Source organism: Vigna unguiculata, chromosome 9, assembly GCF_004118075.2.
Source record: "Vigna unguiculata cultivar IT97K-499-35 chromosome 9, ASM411807v1, whole genome shotgun sequence".
In the NCBI taxonomy this organism is placed as follows: domain Eukaryota; kingdom Viridiplantae; phylum Streptophyta; class Magnoliopsida; order Fabales; family Fabaceae; genus Vigna; species Vigna unguiculata.
Genome location: NC_040287.1, coordinates 42912754 through 42934202, shown reverse-complemented (window position 1 = coordinate 42934202; position 21449 = coordinate 42912754). Strand labels below are relative to the sequence as shown.

The window sequence follows — 21449 nt, the reverse complement described above, 5'->3', positions numbered from 1 at the left end:
GAAAAGGTGGAAGTATTGATAATTTTATGATAAGGAACAAGCACTATGAATCCTATTGTTGATGATGAAGACTGGTTATGGCTGTAAAAAAACTGTAGCAGTGATGGTTGGCTACAATTATGATAACAAGTACACGTTTGTTATGAGAATGATATCGGTGTATGATAAACAACAAAAAAGAAATGTATAATATTATTGAAATATACATTTTTTAACTAAAGTATAGTGTAATAAATATTTTATTATATCATATTTTGGTATTATGTAAAAAACTGACACATATTGAGAGAAAAAAACAAAGGTCCTACCGAGATTTGAACTCGGGTTACTGGATTCAGAGTCCAATGTCCTGACCACTAGACCATAGGACCTTGATATTCTAACATCTATAATATGACTATAATTTGTCTATCTTCAACCGGTAAGACTATGTCAAATGTTTTTGACGTTTTATCATTTGATAATTTGTGATAGGTTTATCATTTCTCATACTTTTGTTTGATAAAAATGGAATTTGTTCCATCAATTATAAAAAAAAAAATCAAATTGTGTGCATGTGAATCTTTACTCTAATTTAAGAAATTAGTATGATAATTGGCTGTAAAATGAATGTTTATTCCAATATAAAAAAAATGGAGTTCTTACAGTAATCAAGAACATCTGAAATTTAGTAATAGAATCATGTTAATATTCCTCAAAATTAGTATTAAAAGATATACAGACATAAACTCATTATCATCCTTCTCATATAATACAATTCAAAATATAAAAAATTAAAAGATGTCGATAATTTTAAATATCTCCATAGTTATTCTATACATTTTATGCTTTTATAGCTTCATTAACATCCCCATAAGTATTATGCTTTCAAAATTGATAAAATATTTTTTTTTTCAATTCTTCGTTTCCTAAAGTTTTAAAAATAATTTGAATCAAATAAAAAAATCAACGTAAAAATATGGCTTCGAATAGACGCTCAATGTTATGGTTATGGTTGTTTCAGGAATGAAAGAGAAAATAAGGTTATGGTTGTTTTCATGGAAGAAAGAGAATATTTCTGATTTCTATTTCACCCTCCCATACTTAGTAATCTCACCCCTATTTCAGTATATATATTTTTTTCTTATTGTTCAAAAGAAAAGTCCAAGAAAATCCGACCGCTATCTACACCACCCAAAGTACTATTTTCACCTTTTAACCTAAAAGTAAATATTATTCTCTAATAAGATTTAAAACTAATGTACCTACATCTTATACATATCTAAATACATAATTAAAATTTCAACATACATTTAAATTTAGTTATCACTTTTCAGTTTATCCTATCTACTCATTCTATTAAGACACGAAAACATGGATTATAATTTTATGATCTTGGATTTCAGGAATCAAGGTTTTATATCTTAGTTCTATTAAATATGTTTTAAGTAAACGTGACATAAAGAATTTAATGGCTGAAATCACCAAACTGTGATTCATACAGATCAAGTTGACATGGTTAGAATTACGGCATTAATCATACACTTAGGAAGAAGAAAAAAACAATTAAATATAATAAATTAAATAGAAAAGTATAATTAATTTTTAATAATATTTTAGTATTAATTAATTGTTGATACGATAGTTAACAACCATAGATGATTTGAATTATTTTGAAAAAAATGGTTGAAGTAGAGGAATGCAATTCATACCAACACATTTAATATCATGAACTGATAGCTCACGACACCCAATTTTTTCACGTACTTCCACTTTCCTTAATTATTTGGACACGCGCTCAATAACTTCTTCTGCATCATCATCATATACATAATATTTCTAAGAAATACGTATATTAATATCGAAGGTGTACAGGTACATTTAATAAGATCTACATCATTTATGAGTCAAAGTCAAATGAAATTTAAATATTTTTATCATCTTTTAAAATATTTTTTAAAGACAAAACTGTATCGAAACTCAAACGCTCCAAAACAAACAATACCTCGACAACACCAGGTTATTCTTATCATAACGGTCGGATGAATTATGTATTTAAGATAAAACTTGAGATATTTGTATATGAGAATAAACATAATATGATGAATATATAGATGAAGTTAAGTAAAGTTTATTCCAGTATGGATAAGTTATAGAATGGTATAATGGTGTGTGACATTTCATAGTTGCATGTAATTGGAAGTTAGTTACTGTAGGTGGAGCTAGTTGAGTTGGTGAAAGTAATAGGGAAGTATGAAAAGAGAATGAAAATAGCATATTGAAAGTAATGGTTTGGTGGTGAGTTACGTTCGATAATCACGTTTACGAGTCAATTTGTCATCTACATATAGGATCAACCCTTATCCTTTTCATCAAATCACAATGGATAATTCTGTTTCAACTTCCACCACCTTTTTTCATTCGCTCCATTTCAAAGCAAACCAAACCCAATTTTCTTCACACATTCTATTATAAATTCCAATCTCACTGTTTCATTCTCCCTTATCCATACACAACTATTTTATTCTCCCTTATCAATACACAACTATTTTAACGTGTGTTTGATTTTGCGTCAAAATAACGTAAAATTGAATATAATTGATTTTTTAACACAAAATTCATACGTGTTAGGTTTTTAAAAAATATAATTGAATAAAAAATAATTGTTATTTTTATGTTGAAGAATGGATTCGGTTGAAATCAATTATCTAACGCTTAACCAAAGACAACCTTAAAACCTATGTCTTTTGCATCGATTCTTGATGGGGCATATAAATAAACTATAACCATTATATTAGAATTTTGTTTCACCAATAAAATTATATCCATTATATTTTAAATTTAATAAACCAAATATATCAAAATTTTAAAAAATTTAAATTTTAACTTTTGGACGAAATTTAAGAAATAAAAATATTTTTTATCATTATTATTTCTGTCGAGTTGTCATGTACTTGACTTGTAATTACATTGCAGTCCCCACGGTGATGACGTGAGTGGGGAAGTAGAGGGAGCGTGCGAGAGTGGCATTTATGTAAATAGAGTCCCATTCGGACCCAAAAAGCAATAACTATAATTCTGGTTCTGTCTTGCTTTGCTTTAGCTTTTGTATCCGTTGATGAAAGTTGAAACTTCACACTTTTCCCAATATTCTCGCTTCTTTTCTTTTTCTTCTTTTCTTCTTTCCTTCATATCAATTTTTCAATTCTGAAGCAACCACTTCACTGCATCATAGTTTCCTCAGCAGCAACAACCAAAAACACCGTCAACACTACATTCTCTCGTTTTCACTCCATTCCATTCTCGCTCGGAAATAAATATCAGCAATGGCGGCATCTGCCACCGTCTCCGGCGGTGCATTGCCGGATCTAACACACCGAACCCCCTTTCTCGGCCTCAAACTCTACGCCCTGATCCTCGTTCTAGTTATAATGTTGGTGGCAGCGGTGCTCCTGATCCTCCTCTGCTTCCGCCGGAGCTCGAAGAAGCGGAAAATGCGAGTGAAGCACAGCTCCGGCGCGATCCCGCTGGTGTCGAAGGAGATCGTGGAGGTGAACACTCTGGAGCTGAAAATCGAAGAGGTGGACGATGAGGATCCGAAGAAGAAGGAGTCGAAGCTTGAAGATAGTCCGTCGGTGGAGTCACCGAACATAGGGTGGGGACGCTGGTATAGCCTCAGAGAGCTTGAGACTGCGACGCAAGGGTTCGCCGAAGGGAATGTGATCGGAGAAGGAGGGTATGGTATTGTGTTTAGAGGAAATTTGATCGACGGTTCCGTCGTCGCCGTCAAAAATCTTCTCAATAACAAGTATGCATTTCTCTCTACGTTTTTCTGTTTCTCATTTTCATTTTTTCTCACGTTGCTTTGTTGTGTTGTATATGTAATGCAAATTAAAAAAAAAAACAGTGGAGAGAACATCTTTCGGAAAAAAAAAAAGTGATACGACTACATAAGTCATTTATACCGCTCTCGATCCAAACTCTTAAACCAATAAATTTACTGGCCTTTATTTTTATATAAACCCAAATCTTAAAGCGAAGGTCTTTATTCTTATATAATATCTTACTTTTTTATTTTCAGTCCGTAGACTAACACTTGAATTGCTTGAATTCCTAACGCTGGATCTTACACGTGAATTGTGGTGGAACAGGAGTAGATAGCAATTCCTTAAATAAATCTTATTATATCAAGAAATTAGAATCTGAATATCGATTAGATTAGAATTGGCGTAAGCAATGAGTAGCTTTTTAGTCTCCGACAAGGATCGTCTTCTGGAATTTATAATTATGAGTTGTTACTTGTTTTGGGGAGTATTAAGGACTACGGTGAGTGGATGGTCAATGTGCTCTTCTTCTTTGCTTTTTTCTTTGGGGGGCCTGGGTGATGTTATTTTAGTATTTTACCTTTTTCTTTGTCTACTTTTGCTTTTTGTTTATTTATTTATTATATTGTTCGTGATTTATGTATCTCAACCTTTTCTTTTCTAGGCATATTAATTTAGCTTAAGCTGGATAATACTTTAGTTTAAAGTTTAAACAAACGTGTCAGTGGCTGTGAATTAGGTGGGCCAGCGAGAGAACTGATGGTAATATTAATTAATAGAGCTTCATGGATCTTCTCTCTCATTTTTTTTCCAAGTAACGTGCGATAATCACGTTAGAAAGTGAGAAATACAATTGTTGTGGGATATAATCATATAATAATTGGATCTTATTTGTGTTCGTTCGTTTTCAATGTCACTCTATATCGAAGAGATCTAAATCTAACCAAAACGGCAGCTACAAATTTGCATGACATTGGAACTCGCTGCAATAAATTAATGACGGAACTTTGCTATGCAGTACTATAAATCTCTTTCCTGAAATGACGGAACGTTTTAAATAATATTCTTTCTTCCTCACCAACCTGCTGCAATTGAAATTCATGTGTTGTTTTGTTGTACTGTGTAACAAAGGGGGCAGGCAGAGAAAGAGTTTAAGGTGGAGGTTGAAGCCATTGGAAAAGTGAGGCACAAGAATTTGGTGGGGTTAGTTGGATATTGTGCAGAAGGTGCTCAAAGGTAAAAATATTATGTTTAAGCATGTGTGGCTTTAATTATTTCTTTGAAGATCTTTCTAGTGAAAAGAAACTTGTGAATATGACACTTTTTGCTGACTATTCATTCAGGATGCTTGTTTATGAATATGTTGACAATGGAACATTGGAACAGTGGCTTCATGGTGACGTAGGACTTGTTAGCCCCTTGACATGGGATATACGAATGAAGATTGCTGTTGGAACTGCGAAAGGGTGTGTTTATGGAGTCTCCTGTCTCGTTTTATTTTACATATACCTCAAAGTTTCACTCATACCAGCTACCTCTAATTGTAGTATAATGCTTGTCAACTGATATATTACTATTTTTTACAAGACGTATTTCTAGTACAACTCTTGTCATGCTCCATTAATATGACATTTGTGGAGTATTAATAAATCTTCCTACATTACGAAACAGGCTAGCCTATTTGCACGAAGGATTAGAACCCAAAGTTGTCCATCGAGATGTAAAATCCAGTAACATTCTTTTGGACAAAAAGTGGAATGCTAAGGTATCAGACTTTGGACTGGCCAAGCTCTTAGGGCCTGAGAAAAGCTACGTGACAACGCGTGTAATGGGGACATTTGGGTTAGTTTCATTCTCAAGTAAACATTCTCTTGCATGGAGATGGATACTATTTATCTGTTTCATTCAACGCCACAAATTTTGTGCAGATACGTGTCACCTGAGTATGCAAGCACGGGTATGCTTAATGAAGGCAGCGATGTGTATAGTTTTGGGATTCTACTTATGGAGCTAATTACAGGGAGGAGTCCAATCGATTATTCTAGACCACCTGGAGAGGTGATTCTATGATTTCTCTGTATTTTCTTACTGTCTCCTCTGAAACTCCGATGAGTCTTATGTTGTGTGTGTTTTGTTTGGTGCGCTTCAGATGAACTTGGTTGATTGGTTTAAAGGAATGGTTGCAAATCGTCGCGGTGATGAACTAGTTGATCCTTTAATAGATGTTCAGCCCTCTCAAAGATCTTTGAAACGAGCTTTACTTGTTTGTCTGCGCTGTATAGATTTGGATGTCGCTAAGCGACCAAAGATGGGCCAAATTGTTCACATGCTTGAGGCTGACGATTTTCCCTTTCGCTCTGTAAGCCTTCCTATGCTTTCATCCTCTATGATTTATAAGACAAAACACATGTGATGCAGTGTTGTTACACACAGTTTTGACACTAAATGTCACATCCTAATCTAGGATATTAATTTCACAGTAAATTTGAGTATAGCTTTGCTTTCTGAATAGGAACATCGAACAAACAGAGAGAAAGATCCTGTTGATTCTAAAGAAGCAGGTTCCAGCAAGATTTCATATTCAACAAGGCATTTAGAGGCAGTAGATAAATTAAGCTGGAGATGATATATGTTGTGCTGCTCATGACAAACTCTGAGATCAAACTATTTTTTCCAACGATTTTCATTTTGTTGTGAAAAAGTCAGAAGCCATTGTGCATATCTTATAGTAGTGTAGTTTCATCTCTGTAGGAGAGGTCTTAGTATATTCTGCTGCATGACATTGTCTTGTGAAGAAAACTAGCCTTGTAAATATGAATTTCCCACAACATATAAATTTTATCAATCTGCATGCAGCATAAGATAACATTTCGGCAATAATATTGCTGATATTTATTCGTGTATTTGGTTACGTACGACTCTTGCGCCCATTCCTGCGTGTTTTTGTTTTTGCTATGCATATTTTGTAGAGGCATGCACCGACAACTATTATTTATTTATAACTTTCTTTATACTTTAGGCCAAAAATTCAAAGTATTATTACCTTCTTCTGCTCTCTATTAACAATATGAAACCTATATTTATTTATAACTTTCGATATTCAACGATAATGAAGAAAACAACAAATTAAATAATAGAACACAGAATAATATTCAGTAAAAAAAAAAAAATACAACAAGGAGCCCATGATAATATTATGGGCCAAATCACATGAATGTGAATGAAACCCATTTGCTCCAGGACTATTAACAATTAAAAAAAAATAAACAGAAAACAAGGAAGTTAAAAATATGAAATAAGTAGAAAAGGAAGAAAACACCACTTCAAAGATCAAGATAGTGTAAGCAAAATTATCACTTGAGTATGAGAAATTCAAAACAAAATTTAAAGAGAGGAATACATAGAAAACCTGCCAATAGTCTTTTATCTCTTTCTCTAAGTTAAGTAGTTTCATCTTCATTCATGCTCTCATCAAACTCCTTCAGGACCTACCTATATTTTGTATACTCAAGTAAAATTCTTTATTACTTACAAAATCAAAAATAAGTAATAAATTAGATAAAATCTAACAAATGTAGATATATATATTCAACATCAATCTTAAATTTTAACTTTGCAGTAGTGGTCCTCTGTAATTAAATTCAATAGAGTTTAACGCTATTTAATGAATAATTAAACTGTTGACTTTAATACTTTGTTGACTTTAATACTTTGTTACGTAAACAACTTTTTTTTTTTCAAAGCTTATGGTGGAATAACTTCAAAATATACCAAGAAATGAAAATAAAAATAAAAATAAAAATAAAAATAAATAATAATATATAACAATATATAAGATGACTTTTTTTTTTTGTGTTTACATTTCAAAATACAAATTTTATCTTTTAAAATATAATTATTTATTAAATTTTTGAAAATTGATCGTTATTTTTACAAGTTTTTATAAAATTGTTTATCTCTGTTTTTTTTCTTCTTTTTTTATGTATCGACCGTTATTCTCTCATCTTTTTTGATATATTTTACTTTATTTTTAATAAATATAAATTTATTTTATATATTAACTTATTAACTTAATAACATTATAATATCATCACCTACTAATATAATATCACACATATTTAAAAAATGCGTACACATGCACAATAGTGTTTGTGTTTATGCTAGTAACAGTAAAAATATAATATCAATAGAAATAATAATAAACAAATGTTAGTTTGTAATAAATAGTGCTGAAATTAAACTAAACGAAATTAAAACCATAATAATATATAACATAATAAAAGAACTAATATATTTAAAACGATTAAATATACATTGGAAAATATTTTTATTTTTAAAATAAAAATTGTTTTATAATTATTAGTTACAAGTAAATAAAACATTTTAATTTCATGTAAATCATAGTATTCACACTAAAATATCGAATACTCATATTGAAAGAACTATAATTTCATACTTATTTTTTAATTTATAATACGTTCATTGTCGGCACCCCATAATTATAATCCTTCGTCTTCGTCAAAAGTGTTTTAGTACAAATTAAGTAGACTAGACTCCCGTTTGTACAAACCTAAAGAGCATAACGTCAATACCGTAAAATTCCTAGAAAGCGCAAAAGCAGTGACAAAGTTTGGGTAAAGAGTGATCACTTTGTGACACAACGATTTCCAAAAACCAAAAAAGAGTTGAATTGTATTGAGTGAGAAATTAAAAGCACCTTTTTCCACATATGTTTGTTTGAAACTTTTGAATGAGCACAGCAATGGCGCTACGTGCGTAAAATCCAGAAAGTGGCCACTTGACAACGACAACTTCTATAGCCACAGTTTTGTCCTCAGAATAATGGAACGTCTTTCTACCGTTACAATATTACCATTATTAAGTCTTGTTGTTACTCTGCACACTCTTTTATTTTATTTTTGTTGCGTGGGTTTTGCTTTACTGTTTTTATATATCAACAACACACAGTCTCTTCCCTTATACACTTCAGAGCAATGGCTTCAATTTTCCTCTTCCTTTCTCTATTTGCCATCACCCTCTCTCTCGCTAGTTAGTTACAACCGTTGCTGTTTTCACTGTTGCCTTTTTTCCGTTTTCAAGAAAACAAATCTTTAATTATTTTACTCACTCATTCTTTACCTTCTGCTTCTTGCAGGCTCCCAATCTTTCATAGGAGTAAACTATGGTCAGGTCGCCGACAACCTTCCGCCGCCGGAATCCACAGCTTCGCTCCTCAAATCCACCTCCATCGGAAAAGTCCGTCTCTACGGCGCCGATCCCGCCATCATCAAGGCACTTGCAAATTCCGGCATCGGAATCGTCATCGGCGCCGCCAACGGCGACATTCCGAGTCTGGCCTCCGATCCCAACGCGGCATCTCAGTGGGTTAACGCGAACGTGTTGCCCTACTACCCTGCCAGCAACATCACTCTCATCACCGTCGGCAACGAGATTCTAACCCTGGCCGACCAGAGTCTTGCCTCCCAGCTTGTGCCGGCGATGCGAAATCTCCAAAATGCCCTCAACGCGGCCTCTGTGAAGATCAAGGTCTCCACCGTGCACTCCATGGCCGTGTTGACTCAGTCGGATCCGCCGTCGTCCGGGTTGTTCAACCCCGCGCTCCAGAACACTCTGAAACAGTTGCTGGCGGTTCTGAAGGATAACAAATCGCCGTTCACGATTAACCCGTACCCGTTCTTCGCTTACCAGAGCGACACGAGACCCGAAACGCTGGCGTTTTGCCTCTTCCAACCCAACTCGGGGCGGGTTGACTCCGGCAACGGAAAACTTTACACGAACATGTTCGATGCCCAGGTGAGTACTGTATATGTCACTGTTTTTTCGGTTTTAAATATTTTTTTTATTACAAAAAGTTGACGTGGGAGTCAACTAGACAATCATCCTCTGCTTTCTACATTCCGTCCACGTGTCCACACACTCACTATTTTCAAATCTTCCTCTTCAATCCACCGAGTAGATCGCTAATCTTCTCTTTCAGCCTTTGCATTCGTAGAAGGACATCAAGGTTTAAAATTTAATCATATATTATTATTCATATAATAATTAATAGTTAACGTCGATCTCATTCTCACCCATTTTCTTGGTTCAAATTCAATCCACAGGGAAGATCGCTAAATTAATGTTAATCCTTGGGCTAACTTAAACTAATTTCGTCTGACCTTAGATCTTGGTTCTTGAAGTTAGAGTGACACGGCATTTATCCATGGCGTAATCTCTTTGCTCAGTTTGTTTTTTTTCTGTTACTACTGTAGTGATGATTATTCATATAATAACACGACGGTGATTTCTTTCCATTTTTCAAATGGAAAGTCGTTTGATTGGTCTACATACATGATTTAATATCTTATTTTTTTAAGGTTTATTTTTTTTTTCCGTGATGCTGCAATGAGAGTCATGTTGCGTAAACAACTCCATGATTCACAATATTTCATTTTATAATAATTTATTAGAATGCTTTGTCCGACAGTATTCAAATCTTTATTCAACACTGGATAGCCATAAAATTCTTATTTTATGATGCAGTATGCTTCATCTGAGTTTATGTGGCTTGAAGTTTCTGGACTAAACTAGAAAGTAGGTGTAGTTACTCACACGTAAGTAGGACTGAATATGTATGAATGACTTCATATGTAAGAATAAAGAAAAATTTGACAAGGATTCTGGATTGACCTCACTCCGGTGTCATAACATAACCCAAGATAAGAGTGAAGTTATTCTTATCTGTGTGCAGTTGAGTAATACTACTGCATACCCTCACTCACTCTGGTTGGAAACAGGCTGGCACGCAATGTGGTCACAAAACAAGTCCTTCCAAAGCGTCAATAATTGTTGCCATGTTGGGCATGGATAAAGAAAATGGGTGAGAGAGAGTGAATATGGTAGGTAGGTAAACTGTTGTCTTTTTAACCTGTGGGAATAAAAAAGGTAGGAAAGATTTCAATGTTCTAGCAACAACCTACCACTTGGTCCAATTCAATTGTCCTTTTGATTTTAGCATATACAATAACTCTAATTTACCCAACACCAGCCTTTAGTGGCCTCAATTTCTAACAGTTGAAAACTTGGTTGGTGCAGAAATTATGGTGCTAATCCTTGAATGATCTGAACTGGTTTGTTAAATAGTGGCGTGTGAATGTTGTGCAGGTTGATGCTGTACATTCGGCTTTGAGTGCGATGGGGTTCCAGGACGTGGAGATCGTGGTTGCTGAGACTGGATGGCCCTCACGAGGTGACAGTAACGAAGTAGGACCTAGTCTTGAAAATGCAAAGGCCTTTAACGGGAACCTGATTAATCATCTTAGATCATTGGTTGGGACACCTTTGATGCCTGGGAAGTCTGTGGACACTTACATTTTTGCACTCTATGATGAGGATCTCAAACCCGGTCCAGGATCTGAACGCGCGTTTGGGTTGTTCAAAACTGACGGTACCATGGCATACGATGCTGGCTTAGCCAAGTCTAGCCAGCAGGTAAGGAAATTGCTACTTTTCCAAAGACTATTAAGTTTCATAAAAGACTTTTTATAACTTGCAGCTTCTTTTTTTTATTTGTGTCCACCAGAGTCCATCAACTAGTCCAAAAACTCCGGTTAACAGTTCTGGATGGTGTGTACCGAAAGCAGGAGTTTCTGATAATCAGTTGCAAGCCAATATTGACTACGCCTGTAGCCAAGGCATAGATTGCGGACCAATTCAACCGGGAGGTGCTTGTTTTGAGCCTAACACAGTAGCATCCCATGCTGCATTTGCCATGAATCTCTACTACCAAACATCTGCCAAAAATCAATGGAACTGTGACTTCTCCCAATCAGCAACACTAACATCCCAAAATCCAAGTAAGTTCTCTCAATTAACACTCTATTTTTAATTTTTAATGTTGTATGCTCCATTCCACTTTCAAACACTTCTCTTATCTTGATAGGAATAATCAAAAATAGTTCCAATCCAACAGTTAATTATCACTTAGAATCATAGTGAGAAGTTCAAGTGGTTAAGAACAACACTGTTCTCTGATAGAAATAGAATCATAGAATCGGGAGAAAAGATAACGTTGTCTTAGCTGGCACAAATGTGTGATGCTGAAGTTACCAACGGTCCTTTTTGCAAAAGGTTACTTTTATATAAGAAAAGACTAATGCTTTTGACATTTTAGGTGGCGTATGTTTGGTGAATTATTGGAAATTGAATTATATAACTGGTTCCTAATCTATGGTGTGTGTGGGTTGTCTAACTCGATTTCATCCTCATGGTAGGTTACAATGCTTGCACATACGTTGGTGGAAGCACCTGAAATCAGAGGCTTCATCTTCATGTGAACAAATAAAGTATGCGGATGGATGTGTATTTCGATTAAATTAACGAATAAGAGTGTATTTAGTTTATTTATAGCCTTTCAGTTTTATATAGGTTTAGTTAGAGGCACGCCCATTCTGGTTTCTGTATTTTCTCCACTTGTTAAAGTGGCGATAAACAATTGTTTCCTTCAATTTTACTCTCCCATTTTTTGAATGTGATTATTCTCATCATCTCTCTTTTATTACTTAATTTTGTTCATATTTCTTAATTTTCTCTGTTTATATTCAATAGTACAAAGAGACACTTCTACCATGTGTGGTGCAAATTACCTGATGAAATTTATTACATCTGAATAATTTTATCAATACTAGTGAACCATTTTTCGACTTTAGGAAGAAATTCAATCCTACTCTATAAAAGAAATTGAGAATTAACTGCATATACTTAACTACTTGTAACAAATCCATGTTTTGTGAAACAACGAAAATAATGACTTACGGTAATCTAAAGGATTGAGGCATTTAATGTCACGCTGGGTGTGGAGTTTAACTATTGATTGACAGAAAGATAAAAGGATTGTGTTTGATTGTTATTATCAGTAGTAATAATAAGTTAAGTACCATATTGCAGTTGTTAAAAATTTTAAGACCGCTTTTAGAATAAAACAATTTTTTCTGCTAAATTTGTTTACTCTTTAGTACACTTAAATTATGATTTCATATAGATGCTAAAAAAGTGTGTACATTTGCGGGATAGTTTTTTTTCAAAATAACAAACGGTACGTTATCTATTTCAAACAATATTTGTCATATAGTAATCAATAATCCGTTGTCGTCCAGCGGTTAGGATATCTGGCTTTCACCCAGGAGACCCGGGTTCGATTCCCGGCAACGGAATGATTTTTTACTTTTTTTTTTATACAAATTTGACCTTGTCTCTATTTTATTAATAGCTATTTGTATAATAAACTTAATAATGTGTTGTTGTTTAGCGGCTAAAATATTTGTCCTTTACTCAAAAGATCTGGGTTCAATTCCTAATAATCGAAGTTTTTTGTTTTTTCTTAAATCTGACCTTATTTTAATTATGTATATAAAACAAATTCATTGTTGTATTTCCTATTTTTTTTCATACTTGTAAATATAAATTAAATTTTATTATGTCTTGCTTATAAAAACAACTTCATCTTGATTATAAGAAATATCTAATGTAGTGTTCAAGTTGCAACTTTCTTATTAATTTGAAAAAGAAAATACCAAGCTAAATAAAGTCTACAAAAATACCATTTCATCAAACTTAAAAAAGAAGTCGTGTATGCAAAAGTTTTTCTTTCGAGCACAACTTATTAACTTATTTAAATTTTTTACAAGATTATTCAAATCCATAATTTTGAAAACAAATTGCATAACATTTTGATGCTTTGATATGTGGACCGTAGGTAGAACCTTTTATGCATACCATGCACGTTCATCCATATCTCGAGCAAGCAGGGATGGAATTAATATTTTTTGTCCAACGGGGTTTCAAAGTACATCGTTAAAGATCTAATAATTAAACCACAAATGTTTTGTGCGAAATGTACAAATTTAAGTTTGATATATAAATAATTGTAATAATTGTTAGCTATATCAGACGAAAAAAGCAATTAATATTTCCCTAGTTTTCCAAAATTAATAGGAACGAACATTCAATTTATACCTTGAAACATTTTTATGAACAGAAATTGCATAACGTTTCGAAGTATAGAGTGCGTATTTTAATTAATTGACTTTTCCGATGAAAAAATAACAACGTACGTATCTTAACTTTTAGTAAGTTTAAGCTACTTTTAAGTAATTTTTTATTTTTGACATCATATAAGGCTGAATTATATAACTTTCTGATAAAAAAAAGCTGAATCAAACATAAACATGTCCTGGTCATCGTAATAATACAAGAAAGCGTAAGGGTCGATCAGGTGAAGAAACATGTCTCCTGTACTAAACAAATCCTGTTCAACAAAATCCAATTCTTTGATGACACGAATTCCTCAAATATTCATCTTAGTTTGACTGCTACGCGGAAAAATGAAGGGTATGAGGAAGCGTTGTGCAATTGGCCGGCGGGATAGAGTTGCAGTATCGTTGCTAGTCTAACAAGAATGCAGTGAGTAAAGGACAAAACAATTAAAATTTTCAAATTCTTTACAAACGTCGTCGATCTATATGCCTGCTCAACTCCAATCTCATTAATCAAAAAAGGGTTGAATTGAGTCAATAGTTGTTGACTCAATGGACTAGCCGCTTGCGACAATCTCATGAATGGCATCGCTCACAGTTTCATCCTCCGATCTCACAGAAAGTTTCATTGCAACATCCTTCGGACCATCAAGTCCAAAAGACAACCGTACAAGCACCTTTACATTCCCTATGAATACACCTGACAATAAGCATGTGTGTGATCTTGAATTGGGAGGAACCTCCTCTGTTCCCTGCACACACTCATCATCACAACAATCATTACTTTACAGCATCCATCAAGTACGACAAATAAACTATGAAAACTGTATTATCACTTGCTTTCTCATAATCACTTTAATAGTGATCAGTGGCGAGGGTTTAAGGCAGTTAAGGAGAGTTCATAGGTTTGAAATGTTTGTGTTGAACACTATATGCAATCGTTCTAAACCAAAGCAGCAATTGAAATCACGGGCTTACCTCGCAGGGCTGCAAGCCAAGCAGGTTGATAACAGTATTTACAGCTTCAGCCAAGCTTTCTCTAGGACCAAGACCGTACTCATCTACTCGCTCGAAATCAGGGCCCAAGCTTTCCCAAGCATTCCTAAAATTAGACACCCCCACTTTCAACACATAATCTGCGGCAACAACCTCCAGATCCTCCAGCTGGTATTCATCTTCAACACCATCATCTTCAGTCTCGCCAGTGGTAGGGTCAACCTGAAGAAGAACCAGTTTATCGATGGATGAGATTGCTACAAAATATTATAGGTCATTGAAAAAAAAAAAAAAAAACAAGCTTCATAAAAGTAATCTAGATATCAAATAATAAAAAAACTAATAAGCTTCTAAATAATAAAGAGAACAATACCTCTTTAACAATAAATTTCAGAACGTTTGAAAATTTTCCAACTGCTGATATTCCCTCTGGCTTCTCAAATGCCACAAAAGTCTGTCCAGGTGAATCATAAGGAAGAGACCTGATAGGCTTGGAGAACACCTCTGAGAATTCTTCTGCTTCAGAAGCATCCACATTCACAATAACCTGTAATGGAAAAAAAAAAGTAATTACAACGACCTGGGAGTTGGGTTATTTTGTGGAATTTGAAGCATCTAGAATAGTAATTACATCTTCCAATAATTGCTCAGCTATTGTGTTGGTGCAGTTGTACTGGAACACAACATGCCTATCAAAAATGTGTTTAATGACATTAACAGCATACTCTGTCTCAGCTTCAGTGAGCTCCACAGGTGCTGAGGACTGGTAAAAGAAATGCATACTGCGTTAGATATAGAAAGAACAACATCACATAGAGGATATGAAAGAATCTAAATTTGTCTTCTATTTAGCACACGTGTCTATGTATATATAGACATACATAGACGCATGCTAAATAAATACGACGCATTTTAGTATGGCATTAATTTTAATGCAATGATGTATACGGTAGACAAAAAAATTAACGAAATTCTGTCAAGAATAAAATGAAAGAACCTTAAAAAGCTTCCCAAAGTTTGCACACTCTGGAATGGTCAAAAGCATCTTTTCATATAAATCTACAGTTGATACGGGACCACTTGGAGGAGCACCCAGACCAGTTGGCTTTTTACCAGGGGCTTTCTTTTCTGCAAGTGGCTGGGACCTGACCTCCTTGGGCACAGAGTTAATGTCAAAAGCATCTTCTGAAGGCTCCTACATTTATATTAAAAACATGAGATCGTGCACTTTGTGGTAAGCAAGAAAGATGCTGAGGACTTACATAATTTTTCAAACTATTCTCCAGATTAACAAGTGGGATATCAAATGATCCAAACAGGAAGTCCTTTACATCCTTATCGGTCTCAACAACTGAACCATCACCTCCAAGTGTGTTCAGGTAAAGTGTTGCCCTATCACGAACCTGCAAAGAAATCAAAATACCAAATAAATATTGAAGTGGTTAACAATTTAAAAAACAAAAAATATCCAGAACTGAACATCAGTATCTGAACACAATGAACTCTTTTACTTATTCCCGCATATTTGACAGACCTGGATCTCCCTCCCCAAGCAAATCTAAAACCTCACCCTTATTACTTTCCCACTTTACCTCCTTTTCTCTATTTTGTGTGCACTGTTGTAACCGACTAACTGTTGACACAACAAACATGCATTTGTTCGAAAGATTTAAACAATTGACAATTAAAATTTTAAACTTACAGGTTTGAGTAACAAGATATACAAAATACTTAAACAACTAAAACATCTCAAGCCTCATAATTCACATAAAACGTTAAAACAAGGTTAAGAAATTCACCTCATCATCACTGTCAAAAAGACATCGTCTTAGCAGAACAAATATTCGGGGCTAAAAAAATAGTAAGATTCAAGTTAGCACCACATATCCCCAAAAATAATATAAAACATTAAGAAAACACCGTAGCAAACAAAAACGAAGTAACACCTTCAACGCATCAACTGCAGCACCAAATTTTGCCAGTGTACTCACGGCACTGGCCCTAACAATGGCATTCTCGAGATGTACTCTATTATAAATGTAACGAATATATTTGCTTGGGTCTGATGTTTTAGGTCCTTCAATCCCCAGGAAGTGAAGTATCTACAGTGCAAGGGGGGCAAAATGGTTACTGACAAAATGCATAATTGTAGACAAAAAGAAATGCAAAAAACTGTGAATGATGAAGCACAGGATGGAAGTAATACCTGTGTAGACAAATAAGTGAACTCACAATCTTCAATGAACTCACAAAGATGAAGCAACCCAGCTTCCTTAGCATCAGGGATATCACTAATGAGAATCACAATTGAATCCACAATTGCCTTCTTGTAATCAAAACCACCTTCTTCCCTAAGAATATTACTCAGGAAGTTCATCCTGAAAACAATTGCAGAATACAAACCATCAGCATAGAGCATTCATCCAGGAAATAACTGTCTAAGATGTAACATGGTATACAGAGGAGTTGAAAACCATATACTGGGACACATACAGAGATCGATATTTTAAAGGGAACTTCAGGCACAATGATCTTATTGCTTCAACAACAACAATTTTGAACTCATCAGCAATATCAGACATGAAATTTGTGATCTGCTTCATAAGACGATCCACACTAGATTCGTTTCCTGTTTTCAAAAGTGTGGTAATAGCAAGGGTAGCAATGCTTCTGTTCTGATCAGAGATTAAACTTTCCATATCAATGTTGCAGTTGGTGACTGCCATTGGATGTGTCATTGCCACCTGTAAAGTTTCAAAGTCACACTTAATGATTAAACCTTGTCCAGTTTGACCAACACAAATCTCATTAGAATATTTAGTGAACACTGAGAGTACTGATTTTCTATCAACTCCTCCAAGTCATAAAAGGAAAAAGAACATGAGCAGGGAGGTTTCAGACTTGAGTGGCAATTCAAATATCCCATTATATATTCAGCAGCAGCATAAAAATTACTTCAGTGAAATTTGAGAAATTATTACCTTGTTCAAGGTGCGGACAGCAGCAAATCTCAACACTGGCTTAGAAGAACTTAAAAATAGTTGAAGAACAGTAATTGCTGGAGTTAATTCTCGACTTGTTACACCACTGAGCTCTGTTATTGCTCTAGCAGCTTCAAAAATCACCATCTCCGACTTGTGACGAAGGCAACTCTCAAGATAATCATAGAAGGGGCGTTCCCCTGACTGTGTATTATTGCCTGATTCATAAATAACCTACATAGATGATGGAAGAAAAGGCTTATTAAAATAAATACCACCCCAGTAACAATGTACATATGGAAGGAAACAAACCTGACTAGTGTAACGGATCAAAAGGCACTGCGCTAAAGGTGAGCGTACACTCCCCCTTGTCAAACTGGTAACCAGCTTGCTTACTGCCAATCGATCATTCTGTCGTATCTGCAATGGTTCAAATCACCATGTACCAGTAACTCTCTTTAGAATTTATACTTGTGTTTTGTTTGATAAGAAGAGTCAGCTTCCAAGAAGGCAAGATTAAAATGATGCAGAGTAAAAAAATTATAGAAGGGTGTTAAAGGAATAGAATTTCCCATCATGATCAATAGCTTAAACTAATTCTACAAGATAATTACGTCGTTAGATGTGTAACGAGTCAGACGGTGCCAAAATTTACAGCACTATACAATCAATGCAGGGAACACTCAACTTGTTTACCAACATGAAGTTCAAAGCATCTAAAACTTGGTTTAGTTGAACAAAGATACAATACAGATATCTGAACAGAAACTCGAACTTGAAATTTTTTTATGTACTATAAGAAGCAACACTTCTAATTCATGCAGAAGTTGAAGTTATAAGTATAATTATGAATATGCTAAAAATTTCAGCTGCTGAAGAGAATGTGATCACATAACATGGACCAGGAACCAAACAAACAAATATTAATATCTTCAGGTGAAATTCAAGAAGTTTTGCTTTTTCTATGTATAGTTAAATTCAACACCCACATAATATAAGTTAAGCTCACAAAGCAATATACTTAATTGGTAGATGTTTTAAGAGGAAAGAATGAACATAAGTTCATTCATGACATTTAGCTGTCATAAGCCATGAAGAGTAGTGATGAATCAAGAAAGTGGACTGGCAGTAGAAAGATACAGGCCACCATACAAACCTTGACACACTAAATGACCCCAGAATGATGACATACCTGATGTAGCAAAGCCAGAGCATGAAATTGTACAAGGGCTGCCCTTGATTGAACAGCTTCCTGAACCTCATTGCTCCATCTTTTTACAATTTCAGGATTTGTCTGTAAAAGGGGGCACAAAATAAGTGAGCAGCATACAATTTGAGCGTTTAAAAAGTTGAATATATATATATATATATATATATACACACACGATTATTACCTGGAGCAGATGAAAGCCACTAATTAAAGCAGCACTTGCAACAACTGGATTTTTATCTACAATAGCTTGTTTTAAATACCGTTCAATTTGGGAAAGGAGTGTTCCATCAGTGATTCGACAAAGCACTCGAATAGCATTGGCCTTATACATGTCAATTTTGCTATTCATATCTTTCATTAGAGAGCTTGTGACGATGATAACCTATTTTAAAATTAAGGAGATAGAACAATCAAAATCTAAGCTAGTAGCACAGATCACAGACGACACAAATAAATGTAAACTAAAAGAAAAAGTTGCATGTGAACATGTAACCTCGTCTGCAGATGGAGATATCTCCTTTATCATCAAGTAGACCATTCTCCTTAATCCCATATCTTTAGACTGGAAAAGCTTAGTAACAGCAAAGAAAACTTCTGTTGCTTCAACCTAGCAAAAATAAAATTTCTCAGGAAAGGATTAACAGCTGTCTCTAACATAATTTCATAGATAAGCATGGTGATGGATATCATTCTAGACCTTTGTAAACGTCTCTCCCTGATTCAGCAGGTATAGGAGTTTTGTAATAACCTGTAAATAAGATAACAAAACAAGGAGACTGAGAATTCAACCACTGAATCATTTACAGAAACGAGATGACAATATACGCATCCTTTAGTTCACGACACAAACCTGTGAACATCTCCTAGCATCTAGTTGAGGGTCATTAAAAACTCTGGCCTCCTGAAGAACAGACCCCTTTTCAATTCCCATAAAGGGGGAATACTCGGCTGCTCAACGACCAAAATCACATCACAATTAGTAACATTAACAATTTATTCGCAATTAAATCAATAATTATGAGTAGGATTCGTCATGATGCACAACCCTGACTTGGTACCCAAAAAGGGAAGAAAAAAACGTAACAGAGAGCTAAGAATCTGCCACTATCACCAAATCACCGGAAACTTATTCCACTATCTGCATTGTAAATTAATTATCTGGCAAGATCAATTCGAAGGCCAATTCGAGTTTTTACAAACGATAAGGAAGCGAAACCAGATCAAACTAGAGACCACTATGAAAGTCAAAGAGGAACAACATAAGATTCAATATAAGGATGTAGAGAATTGAGATATCTAAGTACGAGGAACTTGAAAATTGAAATATCTAACTAGGCGAACCCTACTCTAGTACTCGGAAATGGAAATGAAACACGGATCTGGAAGCAAAAGGGATTGATCCAACAGTAGCAATGAGAGAACGCAAAACGCTAAGGGCTAATGAGAGAGAAAACGGATCGAATTAGGAGAAGAGAAGAGCACCTTCGTCGTCGCGGTCATCGTCCTTCTTCACGAGCGGCTGAGCCATCACCAATCACCGGTGAATCTGTGAGATCTCTGTTCTGCGAATGCACCACTCGAGTTTGTGAATGAATGAACGAACGAATCAGTGGTGAATGCTGAGGAGAAGAAGGAAAATGCTGTGTTTAAACGCACGAGTATTTTTGTACTCTGCGATGCAGATCGAGTTCAGGTTCCTAATAAAATTTAATCACATTTTATTAAATATTTTACTCTCTTTAATATAATCATTAATCACAAATGTTGTGTAAATATTTTTTATACTCTTTTCACTTCTTATTATTTCTTATCGACTTAAATATCTTTTGGTCCTCATTTTAACATAATGTTTAAAATATCCTCATTTACTATAGAATGTTTAAAATGGTCCCATCTTCGCAATTCGTGTTTTATTTGATCATTTTCTGTAACGCCGTTTAAATCATTTATGGAACATTGTACATGGCACGTGTTTGTATTAGGATGTATTACATATGGCTGATTAAAGTTCAATTTAGGGGAAATGTTGCAATTAGATAAATTTCTTCATCTTCATCTTTCTTGAGCTCAGATTTGTAAAAGAAACAGTTAATACTTGTCATTTCATTATTGGATTGCAATTGCGCTCTTCATTTCAATTCTCCAATAAATCATCATCAACGAGGTAAGTGGGGTTAGAGTTTTCTGGGTTGTGTTTGCTCGTGGGTTAGGGAAAGAGTGATGTTAACAAATCGTAGCACACATGTACAATACACCTAACACACCCTAATACAAATCATGCCACCTACTTTATAATGTTCCGTTCATGATTTAAACAACGTTACAGAAAAGGACCAAATAAAACACGAATTGCGATTTTAAACATTCGGTAAAAATGATAACCATTTTAAATATTCTGTCAAAATGAGGACCATCCGCAACA

The 21449-nt window shown here is 34.6% G+C and overlaps 3 protein-coding genes and 2 non-coding genes across 5 annotated transcripts; 3 read left to right on the top strand and 2 right to left on the bottom strand.

The window, feature by feature from the left end:
• Positions 1-299: 299 nt before the first annotated feature.
• Positions 300-371, bottom strand: TRNAQ-CUG. The gene has a single exon. It is a non-coding gene; the product is annotated as a tRNA-Gln (tRNA).
• Positions 372-3098: 2727 nt separating this feature from the next.
• On the top strand, positions 3099-6706 carry LOC114162908 (probable receptor-like serine/threonine-protein kinase At4g34500). Its single transcript, XM_028046903.1, has 7 exons — positions 3099-3787; positions 4935-5039; positions 5147-5269; positions 5475-5645; positions 5732-5861; positions 5953-6162; positions 6316-6706. Exons 1-7 carry the CDS (start codon positions 3306-3308, stop codon positions 6427-6429), a joined length of 1335 nt encoding a protein of 444 aa, XP_027902704.1. The 5' UTR covers positions 3099-3305; the 3' UTR covers positions 6430-6706.
• A 1985-nt stretch (positions 6707-8691) lies between these two features.
• On the top strand, positions 8692-12363 carry LOC114164272 (glucan endo-1,3-beta-glucosidase 7-like). Its single transcript, XM_028048878.1, has 5 exons — positions 8692-8852; positions 8959-9617; positions 10968-11294; positions 11386-11659; positions 12077-12363. Exons 1-5 carry the CDS (start codon positions 8798-8800, stop codon positions 12112-12114), a joined length of 1353 nt encoding a protein of 450 aa, XP_027904679.1. The 5' UTR covers positions 8692-8797; the 3' UTR covers positions 12115-12363.
• Positions 12364-12943: 580 nt separating this feature from the next.
• On the top strand, positions 12944-13015 carry TRNAE-UUC. The gene has a single exon. It is a non-coding gene; the product is annotated as a tRNA-Glu (tRNA).
• Positions 13016-13976: 961 nt separating this feature from the next.
• On the bottom strand, positions 13977-20719 carry LOC114163290 (coatomer subunit gamma). Its single transcript, XM_028047515.1, has 18 exons — positions 20510-20719; positions 19878-19975; positions 19725-19775; positions 19521-19634; positions 19209-19409; positions 19007-19108; positions 18127-18234; positions 17815-18048; positions 17327-17577; positions 17040-17211; positions 16780-16935; positions 16633-16683; positions 16096-16236; positions 15831-16028; positions 15465-15596; positions 15207-15380; positions 14816-15055; positions 13977-14589 (listed from the first exon to the last, which is right to left on the bottom strand). Exons 1-18 carry the CDS (start codon positions 20553-20555, stop codon positions 14395-14397), a joined length of 2664 nt encoding a protein of 887 aa, XP_027903316.1. The 5' UTR covers positions 20556-20719; the 3' UTR covers positions 13977-14394.
• Positions 20720-21449: the final 730 nt, after the last annotated feature.